Genomic DNA, 24,338 nt, shown 5'->3' on the forward strand with positions numbered 1-24,338 from the left:
ATGAACTTGGGAGCAGCAGCAGAAGCAGCTGGATCAGTCACACAGATATTTCACACTTGGAGATCCTCAGAAAAGTAGGTCTCTGGCTACTCTAAACCAGGGCAAAGACCCTCAGACACCTGAATTCACGGAGAACTCTCTCAGAGGAATTGCTGTAGGATGTTTCCCAGTGTACTGAATTCCAAATATGGCTTTATTGGCTCATTTATGTAATAACTCAGCCCAGCATTTAAAATTAATACCAAAAAATGCATGCTATGTAATCTGAACCAAGGACCTTCGGCAGTCCCCGTAGCTGTTCCCTGACTCAGTCTATTTCTTTCCCAAGCTGGCAGGTTTTATACTTCATGCCACAGTTCACAAAACTCTGTCAGAGCTGCAGTGTGATTTATCTGTCTGCTTGCTTTATAGAAGCTGTAACCAAAGGTGGTCTGTATGAGTGTTTTTTTGTGGTATATTATAGCTTTGTACCTGAGTGGTGAGATGAATATTGGTCAAGGAGGAATGTTTGATTAACCAGATCCTTGCAATGTGCTAGAGTGAAATTTGGCCTTAGGAAGGTTGTTCCACTCAAGCATGAGACTCATTCTCACCAGAAAAGCACCTTCAGCATTTCTCAGATGTGCAATGGAAATTCACCTCCTGCTCAAGTTGCCTCCAGAAGAGCTCTCCAGCCTGACATTTTTTTCTGGAGGGGAGGGAGGGTATTGAGAGATTTGACTCCTGAACAGCGCACTCATCAGCATCCCAAAAGGGCAGGTTCAGGCAATAAATCTAGGATCCCGTTTACCAAATGGCTTCTGGGCACTCTCATCTCAAATGCATAGCTACTAATTTCAACAGGGCATCCTGGCATAGAGAAAAGCTCACAAAATATTCCTTGCTGAGGGAGTCCTCTTGTGAAAGGGGCAAGCCTAGATGAAACCAGAACAAAGATACTGAAAGGGACTGTGTCTTTTTAATGTAAGGCTGCAAGAGCCTGTCGAAAAACCTGCTGAATTATGTCCCTGCTCTCTGTGCTTACTGTGAATGACTGGACAGCATCAGTTTTGTATTGCCAGACACCATTGTCATTTCATGCTAATGACATTATTGTCATGACAAAAGGTGGCTATTGTTGCTTACTTTCTAGTAAGAGTACCCACAAGGGGAGATAAAGTATGTGCTGAAATCCTCACCCACAACAGCAGAGCTCTCCTGGACACCCTGATTGCCTACACCTATCCTTCGTTTCCCCACAGAGAAGCAATTGCAGGTGAACTGCTACGTTCAGCATTAGAGCTGTGCCAAGAAGCCCAGATCAGTCCAGGGATCTCATTATGCTAAACACGGTAACAAATGCATGGTAAGAGCCAGCCAGCCTCTGGCCCAAAGATAAAGTCTAAAGCAACAGAGGATAAGGGAAAAGCAGAGAGGAATGTGAAAGTACTTGCCCAGCACTGCAGAGTGGGTCCAGGGACAAAGTTCAGAACAGACTCTTTTGCAATCCGGTGCCTCTGAATGTAATGTCAGATCATACAAATGCCAGACTACACAAGTGTCAGACCACAGCATGGCAGACTGTGAAAAGACCTTGCCACACTGGGAGTGGCCAAACTACTTACAAGACACAGAACTACTACCCTGTGTTAAGGAGAGGTTTCCTCAAAAGTCAAAACTCCAGTCTCCTTCTCCTGTGCATGGAGAATGTATGGATTACACAAACACACTTTCTTATGGTACCTGTTTTTGTTTACCATATGATCATTTTTTAAGTGTCTTCCCAGCCTCTGGAACATACTAAATGATCATGACACCATAGTAAAATTAGACTACTACTAAATCTACTGTTGTGCTATCAGTAGCTGAGACACTTTCTGTGGTAATTCAAGGGTCATATCATGAACTCTCACACTTGTACATGTGCCTGGAAAGCCAGCACAGAGATAGCAGTGAAATCCTTGCCGTAACAATGGAGAACAGCAGTACATATCTGTAAAATCAGAAGCAACATTGATATCAGTGTATTCTAGCACCAGCATGACACCCCTGAGAATCTCTATAGGTACAAGTGAAATTTTATAATTGTATTGACTCTGGATGGTTTTGATCAGAAGAGTACAGTTCCGCTTAATAGGCAGGAGTATCTGCTTAAGTTAGTATTGAATGTGACATGAAATATTTCAGCCTATCAAAACTACTTTTTGCTGTATGACAAATCTTACAATCTTCCTGAAGTTTACCAGAGTACAAGGTGGTATTACAGTCACCTGAGGAAATGAATGCGTAGCTGAGGGGGGAAATGTTTTATAGTGTCTGCTAACACCTTAGGCATTGATAGGACATTTTTGTGCGGGTTGAAAATGCATTCTTCATTTTTCACTGACAGCTGGTTAAAGGAGGAATGCACCGAGAAGTCTATAAAAGCTTTTTTAAACAAAGTCCACAACTGGATAGGTCTGCACTTCTGTTTTCCTCCCACCCATGCTAATAAGTGATGTGCAGTTGTTAACAGTATCTTTTGGATTCAGTGCCACCTTGGACCGTAACCACACCAGGCAGCAAAGACTCTACAGCACTTCTTGAACCAGGAAAGAAAGGGGTTTCACATCTGTTTTTAATACAATAACATAGAAATATTGGAGACAACTTTTTACACAACTATTTTTCTGCAGCTTGCAAGAAGTCTGTGCACTATAACTCCAGCAGGCTGGCTTTCATTCCTTCTCGTCCACTGGAAGATACTTCCTGTAGGTCACCATAGCTAGTTCTGGAGTCTGTTCTTACTTCTTTTGGCTCCTCCATGTCTGATACGGCTGATCACTGATTCCCATTTGATATAGTTTCTTTCCTTGATCTTGCAATACTGTCCTTACCTCTTTCTGTTCCACTCTTGTGCCTGCTTTTCCTGCAACTCCTTTGGGAGACTGTGCTCTTTCTTTTCCTAACATTTCCTGAAGCAACTATTTCCTCTGTTCCTAGTGCCTTTTCTTTCCCTCCTCACAAACTACTGCTACACTCTCTCATCTCTGCCTATGACTTCAGCTTCTGTCTTTCCATCAACAAATCACAAAACAGTCTGACAAGCCACTCTCCATCCAACCCTACATATTTCTCAGCCTCACTAGCATCTTCTCCTTGATATCTCAGTGTCAACTTAAATAGATAATGGCTAAAACTGATGACTTGATTCTTCTGTCCACAGTTCTTTGTCAGTATTGAAGTCCTCACTTTTCTTCTGTAACTCCTTCTCTAACAGCTCCTCCCACACTCTAAGCCTTTACCAAAAGGAACCTTACTTTTTTTTAGTGCTACAATTTTGAGAGCATCTTGTTCCTTTCCATTCACACAAACATAGGTCCTTCTTAAGGTGCAATCTCTTGTGTTTGTGACAACCTAGCAAAACCATGTTTTACTAAGGAAGGATTTCCTGCAAGGGCATCTTCATTGATCTGTCCGTTCTCCACCTCTTTTCTCTGTGCTCCCTCTTTTCTTTGAATGCCTTCATCAGTTTCCTTTGCTCTGACATGAAGTTAAGGTTTATTACACTCAGCCCTTTCAGTAACACTAGTAATTATTTTCCTGCTTTTTTAATATATGCTGTTATGCATTTCATCTCTCTCTGAGGCAGTCCATGTCTTTTCTTTAAAGAAAATAAACCCACAGAACTCCTGTAGAGGTTTTCTACCTTTTCTCTTATAGAGAAAATTTGTCTTGTAGACAAAGGTATTTGGTGATCAAATTTTCATTATCAGGTTAAATAGCTTTGATACTCTGGCCATTTCTCCTGAAATACTACACAGAATGAAACATGTTTATTATGCCTTTTACCCATGCATCTATGATTTCATGGTGAATGTATTCTTTCCTCTACAATATAGACAGCAAAAATTAATAATAATTAAAAATAGGTTACACAGATTTAAGAGGCATATGTCCATCAGCGGTTATCAAGCATGGTGGCCCAGGTGCATTTTCTCAGAAGCATATAAGCTGCTGATTGCAGCAAGCTGAAATATTACATTTGCAGAAAGATTCCTATATACCTCTCTGTTACTGGCTCATAAGTTGGACAATGGTTACTGAGCTAGTTGGGAATTTGTTCTGCTAAAGTCCCTGTGTTACATCCCCACAGTTCTTATGTTCATGTAACTTAATGGGATAACCAATGAAACTTTCTGATATTGTTTATGTCCTTTGTCTTATTCCACCCTTATACAAGCCCTTCTTCTTCCCTTACAAGAGGGACTCACTTTATGAACTTTGGAGGACTCAGATCCCATCTTCTTTATTGTCTTGAAAACTACTCAGCACTTCCATGGAAACACCTAACATTCTGATAATTAACAAGAAAAAATGATATTCTGATGAGAGCAGCAGAACTGCTGCTGGCAGAATTACTTGTAATCCTGATTTCACACATACAACATGCCGCCCTGAACCTCTGCCCCTTCAGGTAAGTATCAGCTGGGGTTTTGTTTTGTTTTCCCTTTTCCAATTCTGCTGCAGGCAGTTTACTTTGCAGCTTCCATCCATTAATCTCAAAGTAGTTTTACGTAGAGGGATTAATTAAGAATCTTACATACAAGAATTAATTAAGACAGTAGTAGGCATGTTTTATCATCTCCATGTTGCACATGGGGGAACTGAGGTGAAGAAAGACTTGCTCAATTCTTTTGCAGAACTGGGAAAGTACTTAGGCGTATATCATATCCTCTCAACCTGCTGTATAAGAATATCTTCTTTCTCCTAACGCTGTGAGGCAGATATCCAATTTACCAAGTAAAATACCATAGACACGCAGTCCTGCTCTTCAAAATGGAAAAGCTTCCCTCAGGCGAATACCTTGGCCAGCCAAATTTCTAAACACATCCTTCTTTCTTATTTCAGACAGAAAGAAGCACACAGCACGAAAAGCAAACTACTGTAAGTAACTTCTGTGGGATCTGATAACATTTATACTCTTCTAAAGAATCAACCCAATACCTGAAATCTGTAATCTTATCATCCCACTTTAACAGACTCTCCCTCTTTCTCAGCATTCACATGTATACTTCTGTTTGATAAAGAAAGAAATATAAACCTAATGACTGACGATTTTTATCTACAGTTCATAAAACCTTCGCACAACTCAGGCTGTAATATCAAGCTTCTGAAATGCAACAGTGCCCCCTTCAGATCATGCTAAATATGACTTTTTCACAAAGCATCAGTGTGGAAGAAGCACAGCAGCAATTTCCCTCTTCATCCAAAATCCTGCTAGAAAACCCAGAAGCACATAGGTTTATAGAATCGTTTTAGTTGAAAAAGACCTTTAAGATCAGCAAGTCTGACCATTAACCCAGCACTGCTGTGCCTACCATTTAGCCATGTCCCAAATTACCGCATCAAGCTTTTTAAACTGAGAAACACAAGTACTGCCAGCTAACTTACTCTCTAGTAACATGGTCTGGATTATGAACTGTATGATATGCAATGGATTAAAAGAAAAAAATCCCTAACCAAACCTTGCATCACACATTGCTTCACTATTAGAGCAGTACAAATAATCAGAGAAATCCACTATTTTCACTGTGAAATATTTCTGCCCAGTTTCTGCTGTGTTTTTGACTCCTGAAAACTGATAAAGTCTCACATGTGCAAACTTGAGCAGAACCTGCACATTCACATATTGAAGCACAAATGTTCAGTGGGAACAGTATTCCTCTATTTTCATAAATAGACATTAATAAAGAGCAATCAAATATTACTTTTTAATAGCTGGCATATTCATTCTTTAAGCATGAGAATCACAGCATATGCCCTTGCTACAGCACTAGCAACTTGCATCAAGCAGAGCAGCACATCAGCTGGGACCTGCTTCTGCTCTGCAACCCTCACATGATTTGCCACATACTCCTGGGTATTCTGGGTCCCAGAGTGAAAGCCAAGCAGCATAACACTGTAAATATATATCTGTGTGCCTGTATACATATATATGTATGCTAGATACACTATACACATTACATACTGCATACTTAATGCACTATATCCCCCAGAAACGATGCTCTGAGAGCAGCCCACCAAAAACAGTGACCCCAGGTTGTGTTGCAGCCCCTCCCTGCTATATAAATAGATGCAGGTCTACAGTATGATCTGTACACACAGGTATACCTCCTCCCATGTCTCCTCCCTGCAAAGCTGGGACTGTAAATCATATGTGTATGCTCCATTCTGAATTTTCTTCTAAACCACAGCATTGGTCAAATCCCTTTTACCTTCAACAAAGGTATTTATTTAAAACTGAACCAGCCTGTCATTAAGTGTTAAAACAGGTAAGTTTCAGTAAATTCAGTCCTGCTTTAAAAAACTATTATCCAAAAATTGGTGCAATGCTGCTTAAACAAGAACCCTTAATTAAACTTACAGTCTCTTTGCTAACGTGCTGTATTATTATATTAGGTTTGATTATAATAGGCAAAGCTCATAATATTAAAATGAAGCTATTTGCATTTGTAATTAGCACCAATTCTGAAAGAACATTTCTCAAATTGAAGTTTAGGCCTTTACTATTTTTGATAAAAACCTAATTGTGATATTAGTTCAAATTACACAGATTGGACTGGAGAATAATAAATCAATACAGGCTTGAAAATCAAGGTGGGAGTTAATTACTTGAGTTAATTTCCTTGACCTTGTGCTACAATATTATTGAGAGAAGAAAGCCAACAGAAAACACTACTCACCCACTGTCATACCATCCATGTAACGCTTGATGATATCAAAGGAATCTCTTAAATTTCCTTCTGTTATGTCAAATATGATATCTGCCTGGTTGGCTGGATATGTAGGTGTGATGGCACGAAGAAAAATAATCTCTGCAAAGAAAGAGGATCACAGGATGTACTGAGAAGTGTTTGAAAACATCACTGAGGAACCTGATAGAATGTGATCCATAATGACTTGCCCTCAAAGCTGGTGGGGGACAACCCCCTCCCCCACCGCTCTCAGTTTGTCCTTTAAAACGAAAAGAAAGAAGATCTGGGGGAAGGGAGGATTCAGACAGATTTATTTTCTCCTCTTGCACCATCCAAGAAGCCCTGAAGCCAAAACACTGTTACCTTTAGAGTCCAGAAAGACAAATCTTGGAAACCAGGCAGACTTCCAGACAAAGGCCCAAAGACGACAATGCTGAGGATCCACAGGATGGGCAGGGGAGGGGGACCAAACATATGAAACCCTGAACTGTGATTCCATTAGGCAGTTAAAATATTGCCATTACAAATTAGAGCCCTTTTGAGTATTGGAAAAAGGTTTTAGGTTTAAAAAACAGTAAGAGTATATTAGCCCCTTGGGGGGGAGGGAGAGGGGGGAAGTATTATTACTCTCATTATTATCCTTGCTCTACAGATGATGAAAATAAATCATGGAGCTGTAAGAATTCACCCAAAGCCATGCACTGAATTACAGTTTAGGAACGTGTCCTGGGCTTCAGTCATACTCGCAGATTGCTAGGTCTCATTTCCTTTATTAAATCCTAAGGGTGGACTAATGAGGGAACAGTTTGGGAAGCATACTGGGCCAAATCCATAGCTCTGCTGCCAGTACACCTGGTGAAGCTGAAGGGGCGTATATGGGAGTAGAAGTGGCTGTGGGGCATTCCTCCGCTTCCTGTGAAGTAGGGCCAGCCAAGGCCTGACACAGGCCTGATGCAATCTATAGCAGCTCTACACAGCTAAGTTATTGGTGGTTAAATTGTTCCTATATGAACAAGGACTGGGATGTCTCTTGCCCTACTTCTTTTGCCTGGTACAGAAGGGAAGAAACAACATTGGCTTTCATTTAGGACAAATTTATGACACAGCAAGGCTGAGATTCTGCATGCATCAGAAATGGAGATTTAGGTGCTTTAAAACCTTCTCCAAAATAATCTTCCTTCCTCTGCCACTTCTCTCTCTGTGTCTGTGCCATACAGAAAATTGTTGAGTAGGTTCATCCTACAGAGAAGCGGAGCTGAAAGCAGTAATCCCATCTATGGATGTGTACACAATCCCCACTGAAGCTGGCTGAAAGTGAATACCAATGCCAAGCAGCAAAAATTGGCTCTTGATCTGTATCTATGTATGTGAACTAAGCAAAGTGAGTGTGATCCTTATGAAACTGCACGACTTAAAAACTGGCAGGTGCTGCAGAGTCTGAAGGAACTAAAGAAATACAGAAGCGCCCATGAGAATGCAGCATCTGGGGCTGGAAAATTCACTTCAGATGACTGGACAGTTACTCACTTGGATAGTTTTTGAGAATCCTAGCTTAGAAACTTCCTGTCCAGCCCTTGAAATTTCCCTTCCTTTATTCTATATTTTAGAAAACGTACTTGTTTATTTCATAGGTCAAAAATGAGCAAATCACAGTACTAGGTAGCATATTCAATGGAATGTATTTTGTGATTAATGTTTGCATATAGATAAAGGCTATATTTTTGGAACAAGTCATGCCTCAATAGAAAACAACAGACCACAAACAGATGAGAGAATATAATGAGTACCTATTTCCTATGGCAAAATCTGCAAGAAGGGAAAAAAAAGTCATGGGGCATATGGCTATTATGTGGGTAAATGTGGTACCTGGGAATTTAGACTCAATCTCTATTGCCTAGGAAGCTATGTGAGAGCTCTGAATGACTTTCTCTGCCCCATAAAATTAAAACTCCTGGATATCGAAGGTTTTAATTAAATGAATAGTACATTATAATTTGGAACTGTGCAAACATTTTACTGCACCCGTAGCAAGTCTGGCTTTAGGCAAGGGTATCCGGTGGAGGTTTTATATGTTGTAGTCTATTAAATGGAACAAGGAACAAACCACTTACCTTCAGGTCTTGTAAATTCTCTGAACGTGGGCAGTGAAATGACAGTGTGGGAAATTGTGTGGACTGGATCCAACACACAGTTGACATCATTAGGTCGACAAGACTTAATGCAACGGATAGTATCTGTCTTTTCAAGTCTGACACTAAGAGAAACGAGAGAGAAATATGCACATATATTCCGAAAATTAATTACTTCTTTGTGTTTTGCAATCTGGGGAGCTAGAAACTGTAATTGATAGAAGTGTTCATTCTTCACCTCAAAAGCTGAGACAAATGCAGATCATCAGAACTGCTAGACCACTGAAAACCTTGGCTCAGCTGAGTTGCGGTCAAAATCCCATTAAATACAGTTCTTTAAGCCAGACATGTGAAAACAGGGAGAGCATGAGATGCCAAGATGCCATGTAAAATCTCTTCCAAAGTACAAACAAGACCAAACAATGAGGCCCAGATCCTCAGCTGCAGTGCATTGGCATGGTCTCACCAATTTCAGTGAAGCTGCGCTTATTTGCACAAGCCTTTTTGCACTCCATGTGATATCAGCCATATAAACAAAACACAATTCCCACTCTGGAAATCTGAAGGACCAACTCTCTTTCACAATTTTCAGTGCAAAAAAAGCCAGAAAAGCCTCTCTGAAGTTTTGTTTGTTTTTTTTTCTCACATGCCCCCTTTGCATTTAAACTGATAAAACAGAGAGGAAAAAAGTTAACCACATTATTTAAAACCTCAAAGATTGAATTCTGAGTTTGGGGAAATAGTAAGGGTCATTTCATATTCGATCTCAACCAGCTGCTCATTCGTCCCTGAAAGTCTATTAAAAGTTAAATGATGACTTCTCACCCTTGTCCACTAGAGTGAATTTAAAGTCACTTACAGTTCAAGAACTTCGCACAATACCCAGTTTGTGCTCATGAGAGATGAAAGGGCTATGCTGGGACTTACAATGTGACTAAGCCCCACAAATGATCTCAACTTTGACCTGCCCATTTCTTCATATTTCTAAGTGGAAAAAAGAAAAGACTGCAGTGTCAGACGGGGGAATTCAAAGATTAAAAGGAAGAAAAATTCACTGAGTAAAAGGGAAACAAAAATGGAAGCTTTAGTTTGCCAGATACCTCTAGAAACAAATGGATCTTGCTCTTTTCAAAATGTGTTGCCCAAGTCCACACCTACAAGCCATTTATTTTTCAGATGGCTCTGTTAATACCAAATACATCAGTGACTTCTTATTACATGCTACCCACATTTGCTCACCAAAGAAAACAAAACCAAACAAGTTGATATTGCATGAAGCTAAAATAAAGATAAAAGAGAAAGCATGAATCAGCTTTAAGGAAATCATGCTTTAACAGATGTGAATGGGCATAATCCACAGGAAGGCAAGGAAGCTGCCTTAATTTACACCAGCTGAGCCTGGCTTCTGATTTTCACTCTGTAGTTGATGTTTTGAGACTGGCCAGGAGATGGAGGTCAGGAGAGACCTTTTACTTCCCACTGTTACCTGGGTACAAAATTTCGTCATTTCCTAGACATCTCACAGAGAACAGAATTTGGCTTTCTGCTGAAATGCTTCATGCTGGTCATTTCAGAACAAATTAATTATGGATATATGGACATAACAGTCTGATCTACAGTAACAGATTCCATCCTCTTAAACCTCAGCTGCCAATTAAGAAAGGACTTCCAGCTAGCTGAACCTCATGTCTGTGAAATAAGGATCAGCTAGATTACACAGGCTAACTCCAGCTTAATATAGTCTATTTCAAAATATGTAATACATAGAACTGAAAAAAAAAGTGCATCATTCATGTGTGTTTCCCTCTCCCCCCTTTCTCTTTTTTTCCCCCTGTCTGCATATAGAGGAGTTTATCAGACATTTACATCTATACAGCCCTGCAAACAAACACTGTGTCTTTCCTCGGGATCCTCCTGAGCTGGGGTCACAAGAGCCAAGTCAGACTGGTTTTACTTCCAACAACATGCTTAAAAATACTGGAAAAGTTCTTTATTTTTTTTTCTGTTTGCATTACATAATGCAGATAATAACTATAGCATCCTCTAAAGGTTTTAGGGACACCAATAAACAGTAACTTGCATAGCTCACATTGGGACATTATTACTAATGAAGTACTACTGCTACAATACATACAGCATCCTACATTTTCATAGCTGCATTTAGATAATAGGATTTATATGCTGAAACACTGGTGGGAGTGTCTGAAGCATTCAGAGTTGGCCTGCTTTTGCTCCTTCCTAGAAAGAAAAAGGAGCTTTAATCTTGACTTCAGCTGGAATAGAAGTTGGCAAATAGAAACATTTCTGAAATCCTCATCCAAAAACCAGGAATTTAAAATGAAGTTCTAAGACTTGCATTCATAGTTCTCACTTTTGATTCACTGGAGTAAAGCATTCTGACGTGAATTAGGTACCCTGCACACAGAAACTGGGGATCACAATGATCACAAGTGATTTGCGTTAGTTCCTGACTAAAACTGGTTTCTAGATCAAGCCAGCTTGTAACCATACATGTTACAGACAAATGTTTGCCAGCTCTACTTTTTGCACCATTTTTTTCCTTCTTATAGATCCCACAACTTTTCTTCTTTCTTGCATGCTCTGTCCATATTACTAAATTTGAGTTCATGCTTTCATTTTCTCCTGCCCAAATATTAATTCTCTTATCACCTTTCTTTTGATATCCCTGCTAATTGCTTCAGCATATCCAAAGTACAATTGGGTAACACTTTGTTTTCTCACTGCTTTGACATCCCATTTTTAGACAACTCCTGGAGTAATTTCTTTGACAGCTACCATCTATTTAAAATCCTGTTATTTGTTATTAATGATGTGCTCTGATCTTAAAATACTTTCTAATTTTATCCTTACACATCATCTTTACATTTGATCTTCTGATTAACTGATGTTTCCCTTTCTGCTCATGTCCGTCTATAGTAGGGACAGTGAGTGACAAAAGTTTCTTCCTAAGTGCTGAGAAATGTCTTTGTTCAAATCTTTCCTTCAAGTCATGCACAAAAATGGCACTACACAATTTCTTACATGTTCTTGAAAGTTACAGCCACATTTCAGAATTAAAGCACCTAATACAGGAGAATCTGAGCTCCATGTTCTTGAATTACTTGCTGAATGCAATTAATATAGTAACATTTTACAATACTGAGGGCCAAATTCTCACACTGCCTTCTTTTCCTGCCAAACAAATATATATTAATGCTTGCAAAAATTAAGTTTATTTTTGAATCTTTATCCTACTTAATTACAGCCTCATAATGAACTGGTAGCCAGAAGGCATTTATATACGAGCATCTTCTGTGGCGGTAAGAAACCCCATTAGTTCAAGCAGCACGGGCTTGTGCTTTCAATATTTAAAACTGGGACTCTATCCCCACTGGCAACTTCTGGCAGCTTTATAAGTATGTGTCAACAGACTTATTAAACATTGGCATTCCTCATGAGACTTGAACTCCTGTCAGCCAGCTGGGATAAACTTTGCCTTAGGGAACATGTAATACTCTGGCAGAGTGCTGCAATCATGCCCCAATCTAGTCCTTGGCTGATGATGAGCCCAAGAGCCTGCAGCTTACAGCTAATAGAGTAATTCCTTGTGTTCAGGTGATTAAGGCTTGTGATCTTGGCTTAGAATGTTCGTAGTTTCTAACCTTGTACCTTTCCTGTGTCTTCTGCATTTATTTGGTGAAGCATTCTTTTTTTTGTTGTTTGTGCATTCACGTGAATTATTCTTCATCTACAGACTGACTGTTCCGCCTATGTACCAGGCGATAGAGATATTTGAGCTTAGGATCATGTAAAGAGCACTGATTTTTAGATCATACCTCTGGGACTGAGCTTTTAATGTTTATCAATGCAAAGACTGAAGAGTAAAATAAATCCTTTTCCAGCTCACAAAACAAAATTACTCTGAAGAAATTGCAGTTGTATTTTCTACATTTTTCTTGCTTGCATAGAGGGGAATGAAGAAACTTTTAGAAGTAAAGGAATAAAGATTTGGATATCTGAGTTCTGGCTTATCTTTCAGGGCTGCTAGGGTTTGCTTGGGATTTTTTGGGTAGTGGTGGTGGGTAAAGTCTTCAAAATTAAATATTTATCACCTTTGATATGGAAGTTGGAGCGAGAGCAACCAAATATCTTTTTCAAATGTTCCTATAGACATGTCTCAGGATATTGCCTGTGAAATAGAAAAGAGCTCTCTGCTAGTAGCTGAATGCTGTTAGGAATTTCATTGCTGTTTTCCCATCATTAGTTTTTCAGTTCAGTGGAAATTCCACAGAAAAGAAGATGATAAATCTCAAAAATAAATGTTCTTTAGAAAAGATTCTCTTTTGTACCATCTTTAAAAGTTAGAACTGGGATCTGTACCTGATGGAAATCAGCACAAGCTCACTGGCTACAACAGAGCAATGATAACTAGTGCAGCTTGAATATATGCCTCCTTATTTTCAAGGCCACTTGTGTGTTGGGGCACTGTGAGGTCCTAAGGGCCTAAGTTACACTCTTTTAATAGATTTTGAGAAAATGCACAGAAATTTGCCCCTGAAGTGATGAAACTCTCTAAAGATGTCTCTGTTGAGACAGGTCAAATTATATACCTACTTAAAAAAATTAGACCTAAACATATGCAGTTGTGTATCATCAAATGAAACCAACTCCACTACTGTGTGAAGTAAATGAATTGTGTTCAGTCCTCAGTATACTCGGGCAATAAGCTCTTGAACACCTGTTTCTGCTTTTTACAATGACATAGAGTACATGTAAGAATCTCCCTAAATTGAGATGTTCAGTTATGGGGGAAAATGGAGAACTGTAATGATGATGGCAAATAAAATGCAAGTGCAGCATGCAACAGATGAACTAAAACTTTATTAAAACTGGGAAATAAAAGCTACTTTTAAAAGAGAAAAGGTAGCCAATGATGCCTGTAAGTTAGGGATCAAAGCTGTGCAGAGACAAAGATGAAAAGTTTGGCAATAAATGTGTTGACAGTTCCATGGCGGAAAAGTTGCATTTGAATTGTCAGAAGAAGGTCTCTGGGCTCTGTGATTTGCCGCTGCATGACCACAATGCCACTGTGGTTGTTCACTTTTTTTGTGGTGAAAAACCCCTCCTGGTTCCCGCTGATGATGGACAGCAGAATTTTATCCCCAGGGACAGCATTGGAAGGGCCCATGCGGAAAATGTCGGTGGGTACTTGAATGTTGGTAGGAAAAGAGAGGTGATAGTAGGTTATTCTCAGAGGCAGGCTCTGGCACTCCTTATTTTCATTACAAGGCAAGCGCTCACAGCGACTGCAAGAAAAGTGAGAACACAAGACAAGAGGAAGATTAGTGTACATTTAGCAAGCGTGATAGGAGAGCAAGGGCAGTGGGGATGGGAAAAGATATCTTGATTTGCATACTGTATCCATTCTTCAGCCTGGCACCTCACTCTTATTGCAAATGGGCATTTATTAAATAAGGACGAACTTTTCTGTAGCAGGTGCTTTTGGAGGAGCATTGCCATTTTCAGAAGTGCTGCCCTTTCTTTGCATGCACAGATGGACTGAGTCTGGCACCTCAGTGTGAGAGAGAGTTTATTTGCATCTAGATCAGCTAAGCTCTTTCCAGGAAGAACACTACCTCCCCCCTCCCTCAGTTTTATTCTTTTGTTGATTAGACATAATATTAAATAAAGGAAGAGATCCTAAGTGGTTACTGAGTTGACTGTGTCCTACTTGGCATGTCTGGCTGGATTTTAAGACTGAGCAAAGTATTCTGAAAACCACAAATATACAAAGAGTCAGTCTTTCTGAGGGAGAAAAGGCACTTTAGATACTGCACTACAATGTTCATCATCTGACAGCATACAGAGGAATGTAAAACTTATTTCCAACACTGCCTGTATGTTAAGCTTTATTGACTTTGAAGGAAAACCTTACTCTTGATTTGGCACAGTATTCCTCTCTGCTACCAGGACAGCCAACATGAGTCAGTCTTAACACCCATCTAGGAAAGCACTGAAAGCAAGATTCAACAGCTTGATGTCTCCAGCATGATGCTGGTGAGTAAGAAAGTTGCCCTTTGCTGTTTTTTTGCCTTATCATGAGACATTGTATTACAGTGAAAAAGTGGAGAGGACTAAGAAGAAATCTCCCCCACAGGCTGAAAGTGAACACCGAACATCAGCACTAGAAATCATGATTTGCATGGAGAGAGCAATCTCCTCCCTTTCTGTTACTGAGAACTGTGAAGTTTATCCAGTAGACTATGGCACAGACAGGTATGAGCATGAAAGTCACTGCTATTAAAGAATGTTGTAGTCTACCAGCACATTAATGGAGATCTGACATGTCATGATACCTGATGGGTTTGAGAAGTGTTTGAAGAATTGCATACAAGGAGAGTTTATATGAATTTCAGATTAAAGATGCCCAGCACCACATTCAAGTTGTGGTGAACATCCTCTCAAGACAGGTGCATGGAAGCAGAGATAGACATGATGATCTCACTTGGATATTGACTTTGAAAATTTGGGGATGATGAGGTTGTGCATTTAGCTCCAAACTTGCCTCATGCACAACCATGACTCAATTACATTATGTGCAAGAGCCTCTCCACTCAAAAGCAATATTAAGTTCACAGGCTGAGGCTTTAGAACCTAAACTATTTACTCACTCCTTTACTAACAAATGTTCCAGCATGAAAGCCTGGCTTCTTACTACCTCAAGGACATGTGAGTGCCCATTACATTTATTTTGTTTTGACATATGAAATTGAGCTCCTATCAGGAGTATCTGGTATCAACAGAACTATAGCTCATAAGCAAACCCCACTTTGTTGCCAATGCATCGTGACCTGAATTCCAGGAACTTTTCATTATATGCAAAATAAACACTTTCAAGAAGAGTAGTTAGAAGCACCCTCAGTTCTTCAGTTAATGTGTTTTACATTTTCTTTTAATACCACTTGCAAATGAAAGTACAAAGCAATTCTTTGAAGACTTAAATGCATTCCTGATTTTGTTCATCTGTGTAAAGAGCATGCACAAGTCTCCACAGGATGACCAGCTAATTAGGTGTGGATACTCCTGGAATATTTTCAGGTATAGCAAGTTCTGCGTTCTTTCCTGAAATGTCATCAATAACTCCACTAAAAAGAATTACTTGGTTTTGCTGAAATCATCAAACAAGTCAAGACAGTTAATTTCTTCGTTGGAAATGTTTTCTTCATGTAAGTCTTTTTGGAATTATGTACCTGCTCATGAGCATTTACATGCTCATAAAAATGCCCTGATTTATTCTTTTATAAATAACATACATTTTACAATAATAGCTAGATTTTTTAAAAGAACAGAACTCTAAAGCTTCCAGTTTCCTAATAACAACTTTCTCAATCAGGATGTTTCCCTGATTCATCTGTGGAGACAGATGTGCCTGCAGCTAGAAGCTAGAATTATTCAGAATTCATTATCTTTTATCACATTCTTTGGTGGTGCACACTACACACGACACACTTCACTATAGGTTTAGTTACTATTCACTAATTGTTTCACCAATTAACCACAAAGGAGAGATAGCAAATATTATTGCTTTCAAGAACCGGAGTTCATCCTGGGGTCGTGCACCACAAGGCAATAAGCCATGAGCATTTAAATCCCAGTGTACTCTTTAGACCTTATTTAAATGCTTCCCTTCGGTGGGCAGAAGAAAATCATAAGGCAAGGGAATCCAACAACCTACCACTAGTGAGTAAGCAGCCCAAGATCCGGGATGCTGCTCCAGCTCTGTGGTATCCCAGGATGGATGAGCTGGCAGTGCAGCCACCATACCCTGCCACCACGCCGTGTCGCTGTGGGAGAGAGCACAGGGGACCCAGAGAGAGAAAGGGACTGCTGAAGAGGCAGCAAGATGCTACCAGTGAAAAGTAACCCAGGGCCCAAGTAAAATACACACTGCTTTGCAGTGAGGTGGGATTATATACATTGCAAATGTTTGCAATTAGGCACATGAGCTAGAAAAATAAGCACATGCTGCTGCTAAACACCTTTTTTCTGAATTTGTTCCTGATTATTTTAGCCCATTACTCTGCTCTCCTATATTTGATTTTGTGGCTAAAATACTGGTTTTGAACAATTTCTCACAGTGTGAGTTTCATATGCAAAACACTGTTTACTCATAAGGAAAACTACCAGAACTAGAGAGATTCCATTTTAGCTAATGAATGCAACATCTCCTAATGGAGAAATTAGGAGAAAATATTTTCTGCCTTTCCTCCTGCTAATTTCTGAGCCTTGTTTTTACTCCTTTATGCCCAAAAGAGTTGAGTGGTATGCAACAACTCCTTGTGTGCTGAAGAGACAAGAACCTTTTGTTAGCAGGATTTATGACTTTGTAATTTACTTCATACACGGAAAACATTTCAACATGCTGAACAACTAAGCAAGTCTTATTACTAAACTATACACTACATATCTCTGAAATTCAACCCTCTGGATTTCCAGAGCTGCAATAACCTTCCAGACCTCCTAGAATATACTCCAATACAATGGCCTTCACTCCTGCTGTTGTTAGTCTGTATTTGTTTTCAGTAGGTTGCACCACACCTTAAGGCCCAGGTGAGCTATCAGCCAGGGTGCATCACCACATCATGCATCCCTACGTTGATGTTAATAGAGCAGCTATGTAGAGAAGGGGGGGTTTGTCTTAGACTAGAACTTAAAGGGAATGAAACCAGCAGATAGCTGGTTTTCACAGACATTTCTTAAGCAGACGAGAATCTGGAGTTCCATGTCAGGCTGACACAGGAATACAGTATTCCGCAGTACAGAAGACAGGATGGACAACCTTGCCTGTCCCTCCTGTCTGGAGCTGGAAAGTCTCAAGGAGTTTTCAAGCCATAGGAGAGACAGAAGCTCAGATCTGCTAAATCAAAAGACAATTGTGCTTTTTTCTTAAATGAACAAAACAATGTGTTGTTCCCTGTGCTTGTTCTTGGAAATGAGTGAACTGCTTTTGCCGAAATTTGCCAAAACTTGAGTTTGAATCACACACTTGGCATGTAAAATTTTAGCCATTGGTTACGTTCTGGAAAAGTTCTAAGCAGTTAAGTACAGGTCCCAATAATGAAAAGTGACAGGTAATCTTAATAATACGCAGACATGTCTAGAGTATAAGGATATTTCCCAGTCTGGCTCACTGCAGCACACATTTCTGACACGCCCCCATAACCACTTCTTTATCTTTTCTGCTGTTTTACTTGGCTTAAATATTATAAATGTTAGACTTCAGTGTCGCATAAAGAGAATTTAATTGTTATGCAATTTGAAAACAAAAAGTGTTTGGCAAGGCAGTAGAGCAAGTTAACTTCTATTGTGAGTAGATCTTAATTATCCTTGGAAAAACACCAAGCCTAAAGGCTGATCAAGGCAAAAAAAGAGCAGAATTTAAGCAAAAGAGATAAGACCTTCTATAAAATTGTAACCACTAAGAATCAGGCCATGCTAGGCACTTTGATGGCCTCTGGGAAAGGTTACACAGGCTGTTTCCTTCTGAAGCTCAGTGTATCTATACAGCATCCTGAGCTTTCAGCCTTTGACATAGGATGATTTTGCAATTGCTTCACTTGAAGACAGTCACCACTGCAACATCCACCCTGCAAAAATCTCTGCTTTAAAGGTATTAGGTAAGGAAACTTCTGGATCACTGAGAACTGTTGTCTCTATATAGGAGTTTTCAGGAAAAATAACAATGAACAAACTTGGATTTGTAGGACTGAGGCCTATTAAATGATAGCCGTTCCAAAGAAAATATTGGAGAATAAGGTAAAAAATCCTATGAGGTGCCAACTGGATGGAATGGAATATATGTTGTCTTTCTTATGATGTGCCAAGTTGGTGAAACTGAAATGTGTTTTGAATAAAAAGGAGAGGGAAATGGTATCTGCGTTAGATACGATGTTATAAGAAGCCAACTATTTTGATTTCAGAATCCTGGCACAAGGTTGGGTAAAAAAGTGATTTAATGTAATTATCATGCAAAACCTATTGAAGATATGCTATCTATCAGCTATGGTCGGTTATATATGCCAAAAAAAAGGAAAAAAATAAAATTCAAGAATATGTAAATTTATTTGGATGTTAAAAGGATGCTAAAAGGCTGTCTTATCAAACTGTTCCTCAGCAGGCACAAGGTAACATAATACATAAACCCTGATTCTGGCATAGAATCATAGGATCATAAATGGTTTGGATGGGAAAGGACCTTAAGATCATCAAGTTCCAACCCCCATGCCATGGGCAGGGACGCCTCACACTAAACCATGTTGTCCAAGGCTCTGTCCAACCTGGCCTTGAACCCTGCCAGAGGTGGAGCATTCACCACTTCTCTGGGCAGCCTGTTCCCAGTGCCTCAGCACCCTCACAGTAAAGAATTTCTTCCTTATATCTAACCTAAACTTCCCCTGTGTAAGTCTAAACCCATGTTTAAGTTTAACAATGTTTAAATTTATACCATATTGGTATAATACTCGTATACTGGCTAAGCATGAGAGTACCCATCTCCTCATTGAACTAACTTGAACATTTTGCAATAAAGATAATGAACTCATATTCTCTTTGGTTTATGCAAACACATTTTTTACAATAAATTTAGTAACTGTCTGTAACTGTTGAGAGGGAAAAACCTAATAAATCCAGCAAGATAGTAACTCAAGGAATTAAAGTAATTAGAAATTCACTGAGCAGCTATGGGGTTTGTGTCTGACTCATAGCCTAATTATAGCCCTAGCACATCAGAAGAATCTCTCCCTATGAGTCTGTTTGAGTTTGGCAGAGTAAGCCATTACAGGGCCCCAAAAACCCAGACACAGAAAAACAATTCACACATTCTACTACTTCCCCAAAAGAGCCTTAACATCCCAAATAGCCATTAATTTCAACATATGCATAAAAATATAAATCAGAAGATGAAATGGAATGTGCGTGCATGATGCATGTTTTATAAACTGAACTTTGTAACTCAAGGATGTCCATAAGAATAGAAATCTTCTAATTCTGCTTAGTAGCCCGTTGTAAATGACTTTTTTTGAATTAGGATATAAATGAACATATAATGTTACAAATAAAGAGAACATCTGCATCACGAGGCACTGCTTGTTTAGTGACGTGACAAACTGATCTAAAATTCAACTACTATTAACACTTGTAAAAATACAAGCATATTTTGTAAATATCTGGGTTTATACCATGAACTCACTCTATAGTGTTCTGATCAAATACATCTGTTTTGACACTTCTATGGCATTTAGATGAAGGTTTAAATGGAAACTAACTAATCCCCACAAAGTCCCTCTGATAATCAGCATTAGGTTCATTCTACAGGGGTGCCACAGAGCTCTTGATTTTATCTAAAAGATGGTGGGTATATGAACACTGACTGTGAAAAGCAATAGCGAGCTGATGGCAAATGTGATTTATCAGCTTTCCTCCCTACCTGGTGGAGGAAACACTTACCTTTGTGTGTGCCACATGTGGGGGACCATGGAGCAACGCTTGGAAGAATTGCTGGAGTACAGAGTGGCCATAAAGCCACAGGGTGGGAGGAAAAGCACCCATCTTCATCAGCATAAACTAGCTACAGGACTGAAATTTTGAAACAACTTCTCAACTTAGCACCATTTGATAAGTATAAATGAGCTGCCAGATGTGCCTCCTCCCAAAGCTGTCATGTATTTTCAACACCAGAATGCATAGACTTTCTTTGAGCTAGGTTAAGAGACACAAACGTGAGCTGAACCTAATGTACCACCCTTCTTAGGGTTTCCAGCTTTTTCAACAGAGGTAAAATGGTACTAAAAATAAGACATTCTTGCAATACTTTGCAACAGCACCAGTAAGGTTTCAGATAGGGACCTAAAAAGAATTCTTTCACTGTGTGCTAGTGAAATAGTGTAATAGTAAAGAAGGACTACATGTGAAAGAGAATTGGAGTCAGAATCTGAAGCTGAGTATCACCCTCCAAACAAGTTGCCTTCAAGGCAACCAGAAAGAGAACATCTGCTCTTGGCTGTAGATATCATCGCAATGCAAACCACTGGCACTTGGCCTTTTTTGAGGGGATACCTTTTTCTTAGACTCAAACAGGAGCATGAGAAAGGGACCAATCCTGTGCTTGCAAAACATAGGGTAGGCCTACCAACAAAATACATATTTGCATGTATACATGTTCTATATTCATTCGGCAGTGGCATGGGAGATCATGTCACCAAAAAACTGTTCAACCTTGAAAAAGAAAGTACTTACGTATCTCCTGACTTGCGGTAATTCTCTGGACATTCCAAAGACAGACAGCGAAAGCCCCCCTGGATGTTAAAGCAGGTCTCATTGAAAGAGCAGTTATGGCTTTCTGCAACACACTCATCAATATCTGCAAAGCAAAAAAGATGAATTAAACACATGCTTTTCCTCTACTTTCCTCTACACCTGCAGGTGTCAGGTGATGAAAGTATCACATTAGGTAATAGAGAACATGGGGTGCAATTAAACATTATTACAGGATTAGAAGAAGAGAGCAGAAGAACAAAAAAGAAGAAAACTAGCCCAAACAACAAGCAAGAACAGGAAAAGGAAGAGCAGCAGTGCCACTAAGTGGACAAGACCTAAATATTTGCTGAAATGCTTACAACATACTTTCTTTTAATGGCTGAGCTGTAACAAAGTGTATGAACTTTTCATAGCATTCACAGTGGGAACTTTGATCTCCAGAATATTTTATAATTCTTTAATAATATTATAAAAAGTATTTTCTACTTCATTTTATAGTTTACAACAGAAATTTCCAGTATATTTATTATAAAATATTGTTTTCTTCAGATTTCAAGCTGATGTTTACTGCTTTATAGATAATGTTGTAGGTAAATACAACTTTTTAAACATAAAAACATGATAGACTTTTCAGAAGTCCACAACCCAATTGCGTCTTCCTGCAGTTACTGAACTCACCTTGGCAGTTGCGTGCATTGGGGGCCAATCTGTAGCCAGTGGAGGGACAAGTACATTGAAAGCTCCCGGGAATATTAATACATCGATATGAGCAGATATGCCCTCCAGTAGGTAAAGCACATTCATCAATATCTGTAAAAAGAAAACTACTTTATTATGGATTCATGACATTCAACCAAGTGCACATGTACAGTGTTCCCGCTGCAAGCTTCAAAAGCAAGTTCATTATTCTAATTGCTGGGCAAGGAGAAAGATCATCAGATAGATGTGGCTCTAGTCAATATAAGGCTGTCAGGAATAAATGGAAGTGTGAAGAAAATTAAAAGCAATATAAGGGCCCAAGAAGTAAACTAAATGCGTAAGAGCAAAGCACTTCACAGTGAGGTGTATCAGTACTTTACAGAAGGGAGGGAGAGGAATAGTTTTATCTCTGTTCTTACAAAAAGAAAATTGAGATGAGGTGATCTGCCCTTGGTCTTACTGTCTAGTAAGTCCTGTAGACCTAAATCCAAATTCAGGATCTTGTCCAGGAGGTCACACACACATCCTCCTTGTATTTGAGGAGAACCTACTTACATATTAGTTCAGAACCAGCCACAAAAAGAGGATATATAAAATACGACCTAGTAATATTATATATTACATAGGTAAGATATGCATTTGCATCTTCACGTGCTGAAGACTAAAAATTCTGTTAGCTCCTAAGGGAAAAAAAACCTAAACCAAACCCAAAACAAAACAAAACCCAACACTACATTTCTGGCAAGTTACAAAATTATGCAACCTACAAGTCAGTGTAAACAACAAACAGACACCACACAAGCAGAAATAATTCTAAACTAGGACATTGAATACAGTTTCATAATTTCACAGGAAAATACCAAAGAGGGTCAAATGTTAAAATGAAACAATTACAGGTATCTGGAATTGTTCATGTATGTTATGTTTAGAATAAGAAATGGTCACTCATCTTCTATCTGCAAAACAGTAATGCTTACCTTCACATGAAATCCCATCTATGTCACTGAGTTGAAAGCCACGACGGCAGTAACACTGATAGGAGCCATACACATTGGCACACTCTTGACTACAGGGGCTGCTCTCACACTCATTTAAATCTGAAATGCAAAATTATATACCTGAACCACAAACATCTTGCTGTATTCTTCATTCCTATTACAGGAATAAGACAAAAGTTTTGATGACAATTTTCTTTTTTTTCCATTAAAAAAGAATGGGATGCATGTCACTTTGTAAGCTGGAAATAGGAGGCTTTGGGTGTACTATGCTCAACAGGGTCTCGCAGTATAGGCTCATCTTCACTGCGCTATTCAAGGTGTATGACCTGGAGGAAGTCAAGACCACACTTGCATTTTTCTATCTGGATATCAGCAAGGCTGGTTTTAAAGGTCTTGAATTTGACCTAGTTAGATCACCCTTCAAAATGCAGTAAATGCAGACCCAAACATCTCTGCACGATCCATTCTAAGGGCAATGTATTTGAACTGAGGGCTACAGTGGCCTTGATTAACAGCATTCATGTAATTGGAGGTAACACACTGGGTTGATTTCTCATGCCATTTCAGTGCAGTCCTCCAAGATAAAATCATTCGGAAATAGCTAAAGAGCAGTAAGTTGTATCTTACTCTGTGTAGCCTGAGCATATGACAGCCATACCTTCACATGACCTGCCATCAGCTGAAAGTTTGAATCCCATGGTGCAAGTGCAGTAGTAAGAACCAGGAGTATTCTCACACTTGTGAGCACAAAGGCGGCCTGGATAGCGTCTGCATTCATTGATATCTGCAATCATATACAGAATTCTAGATATATATTGGCTGGCTTCACTGCAGTAGTAGTCTGGACAAGAATGTGGTTATAAAAGCTTGATTTTTATTTTCCAGATCTAAATTTCATTTAGAAGCACCCCCGTGCATAATTGAATTAGATCTATAAAGGAGATAGTTGCTTTGATCTTCCAAAGGAATGTTTCGCTGTAGGTGCATATAAAAATATCACAGAAAGCAATTACACACATTCTCATAATCTTACCTTTTAATAGGATAACAGATAACATGTTGACAATACTAATACACCTTCCTTTGAAGTATCAGGAGCTCTTTAATATGGTATTAGATTTATACAAATAATATAGTAGTCAATTTTGCATTCCGATGAAAGAGGTTATGCAGAGAGCAGCAACGTTCTTTACACAGGATCATTTTTTAAAATGCCATGGCTGCATTTATTTAAGTAGATAGGTGCAACTTACCAATGCAAGTTCTACTGATGACATCAAAAGAGTAGCCAGTTTTGCACTCACAACGGTAATTGCCTGGGGCATTTATACAAACATGTCCTTCTCCACAAGGCTGATTAGAGGATGAGCACTCATCCACATCTAAAAAAAACAAGAGAAGTGATTGAAAGTACTCTTCTGAGCATGGAAGTTGAGAGAAGAACAACATGTTTAAATATCCTGTTTTCCTTGCAGTGCTTT

The 24,338-nt window shown here is 39.2% G+C and overlaps 1 protein-coding gene across 4 annotated transcripts in view; it reads right to left on the minus strand.

The window, feature by feature from the left end:
- The window catches only part of FBLN1 (fibulin 1), a 79,079-nt gene that overhangs the window by 15,145 nt on the left and 39,596 nt on the right, over positions 1–24,338 (minus strand). For 3 of the 4 annotated variants that reach the window (XM_034063031.1, XM_005147989.3, XM_031047998.2), the window contains 7 exons: positions 24,111–24,239; positions 23,516–23,641; positions 22,837–22,956; positions 21,839–21,970; positions 21,140–21,263; positions 8,828–8,970; positions 6,705–6,836 (listed from right to left, as the gene is read on the minus strand). In XM_034063031.1, coding sequence (XP_033918922.1) covers positions 6,705–6,836; positions 8,828–8,970; positions 21,140–21,263; positions 21,839–21,970; positions 22,837–22,956; positions 23,516–23,641; positions 24,111–24,239 — 906 coding nt within the window. Of the gene's footprint in view, positions 1–6,704; positions 6,837–8,827; positions 8,971–13,708; positions 14,152–21,139; positions 21,264–21,838; positions 21,971–22,836; positions 22,957–23,515; positions 23,642–24,110; positions 24,240–24,338 lie in introns of those variants that run through there. The other variant, XM_005147990.3, reaches the window with a different exon arrangement.

The sequence above is a fragment of the Melopsittacus undulatus genome, chromosome 5 (assembly GCF_012275295.1).
Source record: "Melopsittacus undulatus isolate bMelUnd1 chromosome 5, bMelUnd1.mat.Z, whole genome shotgun sequence".
Taxonomy (NCBI): Eukaryota; Metazoa; Chordata; class Aves; order Psittaciformes; family Psittaculidae; genus Melopsittacus; species Melopsittacus undulatus.